Raw genomic sequence first — 8,056 nt, forward strand, 5'->3', positions numbered from 1 at the left:
TTATGTACTTATTTAAGTATTCATTACATATTTATTAATAATAAAAATAATATTATTAATACTTTTATATATTGTGTTGATAACTATGTTCTCGTACTGAGTAACGACCCTTGTGACATGAAATGGGCGGCCCACCGAATCGTTTATTCGGTGGGGCCACCGAATTGTTCCTTTTACACAGGACATCCACGACACGACAGAAAATAAGAATTTGGTAATCTGTATGTAGGTACATCACGCAGACAATAGACTTACAATGATTTAATACTTTTTTTTATTAAAGTGCTGACTAGGAAATAGTGCAAACAGTGTAAGCTTACACAAACGTAAACTCAAAGGTTACAGTAAACATTATTGCATATAGTTCCACCTCGATGAATTCCACAGTCGCTAATCGCAGTTTATGTAGTATAGTCTGTTCCAATTCATTTTGAACAAAAAGTAAACAAACCTGTTTGGTTAAAATTCTAAAGCAATCACTCAATAAATCGAATAAGTAACACTTTCACGTAAATGTCGAAGATTTTGACTAGATATATCATCACTTTTTCCTACAATATTCATTTGAATAGCATCGTAAAATCGTATTTGAAAAATGGTCGTTTAGAAGTGAGGTTATTATTCATCTATAATTCTATGACTTGCCTATGGTTGCATAGTGCTGTTCGAAAAAAAAAACCGGTTTAATCAATTAAAGTTTAGTATTCGATTATTAAATCGAACAATTCAATCGCAATCGAACGAGTATCTAGCGTAAGGATTTGAAGGATTTAAACATTTTGACTTACAATTATATGGACGTCGGGTCCGCGCTAAAAAGTGTCCGAACTTATAGGGCGTTAACATCGTATACAGAGCGTCATTCACGCTTTAGTCTTCGTTTGTTTCTTCTGACAGCGAAGCAAGCAAAATTAGACAGTACTGCGATGACATTACAATCTAAATTCAACGTTTTAGCTTTTTCATATTCCTTTACATGTCACTACGTTTAAATAGGTTTACTTGGGACATTTTTTTCGTGGTTTTTGTATTAGACCCACCCGTCGTCCATTTATTTGTAAGTCAATGGATTTAAATTGAAATTTTAAATATGCCTAAATAGGTTATGTAAGGAAAACCGCTAGTATAACTCAATTGAACAAATCGATTCATTCAATTGATTTGTAGTTGGCGTTACAATTGGCCACCACTAAACCGTCTATGGTCGGGTCAGTGACTTGTTTGTTTACTTTTTGTTCAAAATGGATTGAAATGAAGTATTGTATTTAGTAGCAGTAGAGTTCCTTGGGAAAGAGTTCGTCCAAAGAAGTACTGCCACCTTACCTATTTCTGCCGCCAAGCAGTAGTGAGCATTACTGTGTTCCAGTTTTGAAAGGTAGGTGTGCCGGTGAAATTACGGGCACACGGGATTTGTCAACTTATCTCAGGGACGGGCGCAGCGGCACTGCTCCTCAGATCTTTGCGATTTAAAACTCCGAGTGACACTGCAACTGTTATGGAAAATTTCTTGTGTGGACACCAAGGCGTCTACTTCTTTGCGAGTAGAGTAGACAGAACACGTGGCACAAGATTGCAAGAGGTAGCATTTTGTTGTTCCAATCAATTTTATAAATATAAAAAATGATTATCAACATTTATCCAGATTATTCTGATAATTAAAAAAAATGGCCTCTGTTGCCGAACGATTACCATGACTGCCACGCAGAGGTCGCAGGTTCGGTCCGGTAGAAATATTTGTATGGCCTATATTTATTTCTCTCGCGAGTTTGGGTCTTAGAGGATGGAAAAGTTTCCATAGTCTAAGGTTTGGGTGTAATTTGTGGTTGTCTATGTGTGTCCATGACACCCGCGACACAGGGTTTCCTTAGTTCGGGGCAATGTTGAGTGTGTGCGTTATTATTATTATTCTGATAATTATCACTTCGAGCCCTGGTTAAAATCAATTGAATAAATCTGAAACAAAATAAAACCAGGACATATTAAAAGAAATAACATTTTATTTGTTCAGAGGGGCGTCGATCTCATCGCAAACTTATAAATAGAAGCTTACATAACTCTACCCATCTCGTTTCAGACATACGCTACGGATATTCAAATAAAATTAGTCGCTCTATCAATAAGAAAGACACTCGTCATTATGTACAATATTTACATATACTAATTAATCACATACTCTTATATCAATAATCATAAACTTGCCTCTTCCATTGAAAAACCGTAACGTTGTAAATCCTACATAACATTGTTCGGTGTCATTACACTCTCTCGACATCATTCTGAAACTCCTCTACTATATATCTACACCGATAGTATCGAGTACCTAAACTAATTTAACGGGTCTAAAAGTATTGTTACCCCTTTTGCAGTCAATGGAAGAGAGAAAGTGAATTAATTGGTTTAACATCAAAATCGTATGCCTACATAATCGCGCAACGTACGTAGTTACAAAACGGAACTATTTCTCCGAGGAATTGATATAACACACAATTTGTAGACATCTGCACTGCAGATTGGCATATACAAATAGCATGCATTACATTACTACAGATAGTGTACTTACAACGGCCCCGCGAGGAGAATAATACTATATATACTAAACAGGTTTAATAATCACCCTACGGTGGTGTTCATTTCATCAAACGTAAGGAAACGTGTGAGGTTAATGAACATGGACTGTCAACGGACTATCAACCGTATGACGAGTAGATAAGGTCATCCGTGCTATAAAACTGACACTAGTGAAAGTGATTCAAGTTAGCCCGATTGATATTTTACGCATTACATAAGTAGCATCGTATGTACATTTTGCCATTTCAGCACATTCACTTATCGTATAATCATATCGTTTTAAAATGGAAAGAATCATCAGTGCATGTTAAATAACAACGACTCGGTTCAATCGACTATAATACTGTGTATGTACTTTACGCAAACATCGTTATTCCAGTTCAATGTCTGTAACAAAACCTCGGATCAAGAGATCATGTAATAAATACCTTAATTCTGCATTATTTCAAAAAATACCTACATATTTCAATCGAAATCAGCTTAATAATTATAATAGTGAAATATTCTATGATCTATAATACAATTATCGTTCAGAGTCGTAACACTAGTTTATAAGTATATCCGTATAAGCTATATTTACAAGTTTCGCACGGGGCTAGGAAACGTTTAGTCGATTTCGACGATATGACATCGTCCAACTTGCTACTTATATTATTACACGCAATGCGTCATTTTACAAAATAATGAAGGCTATTATTTTGCAATAAACAAATCCATTTTGATTTCAATGTAATCTAATCTGGCATTATACTTTTCTCCCAGGGAATCGCATTCGTGTTTATTACTATCGCACGCAAACCAGTTATATGGTTCTCGCAGCTCTCGTGCACTAAAGTAAATCAATTTGAAGAGAAATATTAGAAAAATATCAGACTAAGATCCACTAGATCGCACCGGCGGCGGTATTTGCTTTTGCCACACCAAGTTGAACGCGATGTCAATCGAAATAAAATTCCGAAGGCGTCACTGCGGTATTTATTATGCTCCTATCAACGGCGTCTTCTATTTCCTTGATTACGTAATTGAAATCCGTTGCATACAGTGCAGATTAGTGGACGCGTACAAAGCGACAGTCGCAATCAATTAATAAGCAACACACCACCTACCAAAGGAAATTACAAATGATCCTTATATTACGACAGTCGGTTAACTGTACATATTGACAATAAAAATGCGGCGTCATTCAATAACGCGATTCACACAGACACAACGCGACACTATGACAATCGCACAGCAACGCAGATCCGAGCTTCTTTTTCAATATCAGGCCCATTCGTCACATTAACGACCACCACTATGTAGACCGAGTCAAATATTACTTTATATCTTCAGTCCAGTCTTAAATGTCGAACCAGTGTTTGAACCGTACTCGGTGTTAGCTACTCAACGACCTGGCAGGTGGACACTGCCGCGCTACTGCGATATCTTGATCTAAATTCTTATTCCCTATTGACTACAGACTTACAAGGTAGTAGTGAACACGTCGCGTACCCCGTTTCGGTTAGGAGGTACTATAATCACATGAATTTAAGCGAGATCAGTGCTCAGCAGGGTAGCGCATACAATATTACATAATACAAAACGGTTATATTCGAGGAAATGCAGCTTGCACACAATTGTTCTTTTACGAAGCGGTCGGTTTCTCCGCTGGCGGGTTAGCACTTGAGAACGTCAGTGGGGTGTCTCCGGGGCCCTCACGGGCACCGGGGGGGCCCTGCGCTAGTCGGCCTCCTCGGGCGGACGCCGGTACACGGGGCCGAACTTGGCCATGTACTTCCTCACGAACATCTTGGCCTTTGAGCGCACCGAGTCCGTCACCACCAGCTCTTCGACAGCCCGGCAGTGCTTCAGCTCCTTCAGCATCACGAAGTGGGTCAGCTATCGAACAAATGCACTAGTTATCTTTACATCAAACGGTGTAGACCTATCAAGTTCAGTAAAATCCTAATTATTGACCATTCTTGGCTGATGCGAACAGAAGAAATAGATGCCAGCTGATCATCAGATCAGCTGGCAACTGTTTCTTCTGGGGGACTGTTTTGTTACTCACATATATAGGGTGTAAAAACACCCTTAACTAAAACGAGAAACACATATTATTCTTCCCATAGTTACTATTATTTTCTTGTATGGGGCCATGTCTAGAAACCAGATAGTTAATGAGATAATGACTATCAGAGTGAATTTCTTTTTTCTTTTTTTTACGAAATCTATTGAAATCTATTTTGAGATGTTATTAATTATTAGTAAACTTATAAAGAAAAAATATTTTTTGTTCTAATTATTAATACAAAGCCACCTCACAATTTTTTCTATGTGCTTATTTGTTGGATCTTTGTAATTAGTACTAATAACTAATATGCAGTACATATAGTATATAGTACAGACATTCTGACAAAAATAAAGCATTTTGTATTGTATTGTAATGCACGTGACTGTTTCAACAAGGTTTTGTGTTACGGTTCGGCTCGTGGAAATGCATCCGAGGCACTTCCACTTTACAAGATTGAATATCCGCAGTTCAGTTCTGTTCTCGATGTGGTATAAGAAAACCTACGTTTGAAAGTACGTGCTACAGCCAAAGTTCTACGGGTACCACATAACCATCGCGCTCGGTATTTGACTGCTATCAGACTGAACGCGGATTGTGAACACACTCATGCACTCGTTGCAAGCGTTACATTGCGCGTCCTAAGTCACAGCTGTCATATAACGCCAAAAAATAAAAGTTGTTTCCCAGCAATTAATTTTGCTTAATTGGTTCGATTTACACTGTACCGTATTCTAACTTCGTTAAAAGTCTTTTTACATAATTGCAACACGTGCATATCACCTACCTTTCTGGCGAGGTGCTTAAAGTCGGCCGTACAAGTGATCCGGCCAGCCTTCGCATCAGAATGCCTATATGGGTTCAGATGCTGCACCATGACCCTGGCCATGCTGCTACGGAACTGCTCCTTGATCTTCCTGGCCACCTCGTCCGCGTCAACGGCCACGGGTGCGGCGGGTTCGTCGGCAAGGGGGGCAGGATCCGACGGTGCTACGAGAGGGGGGGACTCGACGGGTGGCACCGGCACTGACGCCGCAGGCGGCACTGGATCTGAGGCGGCCTCATCGGAGTCCGCTTCAGTGTCCGTCTCCGAGTCCACCAGGTCAGCCTGCAAACAAAGGGCCTGTGATCGAGGCCCGAACGGCTCGCGGCCCAGGAGCGCCTCGCAGAAGAACCCGACCTTGAGTGCAGCGTCGAACACTTGTCCAGGCTGCGTCTTGCTGGCCAGCAGTCGCACCTTGTGCAGCAGTCGCTCGCGCCTGCGCCGCAGTTTTTCCTTCGTCTGCTTGTACCGCTTCACTTCCATGCGACCCGCCAGCTTGTCTTCTTCCGTTCGGGGCTGCCAATTCCAAGATGGGGGTATAAAGCTTGTCCCAATGCACAGAGACAAGCAATAGGCAAAAGATAATAAATATCAAGCAATTTATATGTGAGGTAAACTCTGTTCCATTCCATTATGCCAAAAAAGTAAACAAACCAGTTTGATTAAAATTCTAAATCGATCACTCAATAAATGAATAAGTAACACTTTCAGGTGCATTTTGAAGATTTCGACGAAGATTTTTATCTTATTTGAAAAATGTTGGTTCAAAAGTGAGGTTAGTAATCAAATATAGATTTGTGAATAGCATAGTTAGTTAAAGTTTTTGTAATTTATTAAAGAAAATTTTATCACAATCGAACGAATATATAAGTGTACGATTTGAAGGAGGATTTAAAATTAGATTTCGGAAATTTTAAACTTGCTTTTTAGGTTACTTAAGAAAAAAATCACTCAGTATTGAATCACTTATTTTTTTAAAGTAATCAGCAGCGACATCGCGAAACCCATTTTACTATAGAAATTCCAGTTATTCCAACGGATTCAAATAAACAAATATATTCATTTAATTAATTAATCCATTTGTAGTTAGCAGTACAGTTGGCCGTCACTAAACTGTCTATGGTCGGGTGAATGATCTGTTCGTTCACTTTTTTCGAACATTGGATTGGAACAGGTTATAAATGCAAATTTCATTGTCCAATTCAATTCAGCGAATCACACTCCTCGTGGAAGATTTTTTTTTCAGTTCGGCGGAAAGGCTTTCTTAAGAAAAAAAAAGGAAAAACATAATAATAGACGAATCCTTAAGTTTCAAACAACATGTTCGTAAAAAAGTAGCAAAATTATTTGCATCTTTAAAAACACTATAATATCAGACCCTATCTGAAGGAAGAGATGCGCTTGGTGGTGCGTAATGCACTGATGTTATCGCATTTGAGCTACGCTGATATAGTGTGTTCCCCCTGTTTGTACAAAAAAACACTGAGGAGTGTGCAAAGCGTGCAGTATGAGACGCGTGCAGTACGCATGTATGAGATTTTGTTATGCAATACCTAGAAGAAGTAGAATTTCACCACATCTTATCGAGTGACGGCAACTTAATACCTGTACGCTCAAGTATGCGTGTTTTCTGTTCAGATTGCTGCACGACGAATGTCCGCCGTATTTGTATGATAAGTTAATTTCTAAGAAAAGTATGCCATCACTCATAGGTCTCAGAGGTCCCATGTTATGTGTACCTATGATTAGATTAGCTGGCGCAAGAGGTTGCTTTAAGTACGCTTCTGCCAAAATTTGGAATGATCTACCTTCAATATATATATACACTTTTCGCGTATGGCTACTTACACAGCAGGCTCTTGCGCTTGGAATGGATTGATTGATACTGATAGGGTTAATTATTCTAAGTTCCCATGCTCTAAAATAAACCGTCTAAAAAAATCCGGGGCGTCTGTCTCGTGAGCAGCTAGCGCGTCTTAGTAGCGATCTAGTTGTTGGCCTAAAGCGAGGAGACGCGCGGGACACGTGAGTTGCCCTTTAAGGTGGAAGCCATGTCCGGACATTGTCGCAGGACAATGTGACTGGAATCTCCGGCACTAGCCCGGAGAGCTAGTAGAGGGTAAGCTAGATATTCTCTGGTCCGTCCAGCCGCTTAGATTATTGGAAACTGGAGATACGTTGTTTTTCGGCGTCAGGCGTCGGGAAGTGGGCGTGCCTTACAGCTCTGCCACCAATGAGGAGATTAGTATTAGTATTAGGTAGTGGACTCAGAGTCGACGGCTTAGCGGTGGCAATCGCTAGTTGTGCAATGCGCAACAGGAGTGAGCGTGCCTTCAGCTCCGGTACCTATCTGGAAAATAGGGAGGGTACTGTACGTGCAACCGGGGCGGCTCACCCGAGGCACTAGCCTCTCGAAGAACCGGATGAAGTCAAGTAACGACCTGTACATTGGCTGATCTGGGGTCAGCACCTAAACTTATAAGGCTCCTGTGCGCGCACAGGTTATAGTGACCTTCTCGTATTTTCGTATTCGTATTCAGGGTAGGTAAGGAGGGTCACTATAATCAAAACTAACGTAGAAAGAAATTGAGATTATTATTAATACAAAGATCGAA

The 8,056-nt window shown here is 40.0% G+C and overlaps 1 protein-coding gene across 1 annotated transcript in view; it reads right to left on the bottom strand.

The window, feature by feature from the left end:
• Positions 1 to 1,828: 1,828 nt before the first annotated feature.
• Positions 1,829 to 8,056, bottom strand: part of LOC113226117 (histone-lysine N-methyltransferase ASHH2) — a 15,333-nt gene continuing 9,105 nt past the window's right edge. The window contains exons 5-7 of the mRNA XM_026458646.1: positions 5,799 to 5,985; positions 5,406 to 5,726; positions 1,829 to 4,446 (exon numbers count right to left, since the gene is read on the bottom strand). Of these exons, the coding sequence (XP_026314431.1) occupies positions 4,288 to 4,446; positions 5,406 to 5,726; positions 5,799 to 5,985 (667 nt within the window). The 3' untranslated portion in view covers positions 1,829 to 4,287. The remainder of the gene's footprint in view (positions 4,447 to 5,405; positions 5,727 to 5,798; positions 5,986 to 8,056) is intronic.

Source organism: Hyposmocoma kahamanoa, unplaced genomic scaffold (genome assembly GCF_003589595.1).
Source record: "Hyposmocoma kahamanoa isolate Upper Pololo Valley unplaced genomic scaffold, ASM358959v1 182, whole genome shotgun sequence".
Classification (NCBI taxonomy): Eukaryota; Metazoa; Arthropoda; class Insecta; order Lepidoptera; family Cosmopterigidae; genus Hyposmocoma; species Hyposmocoma kahamanoa.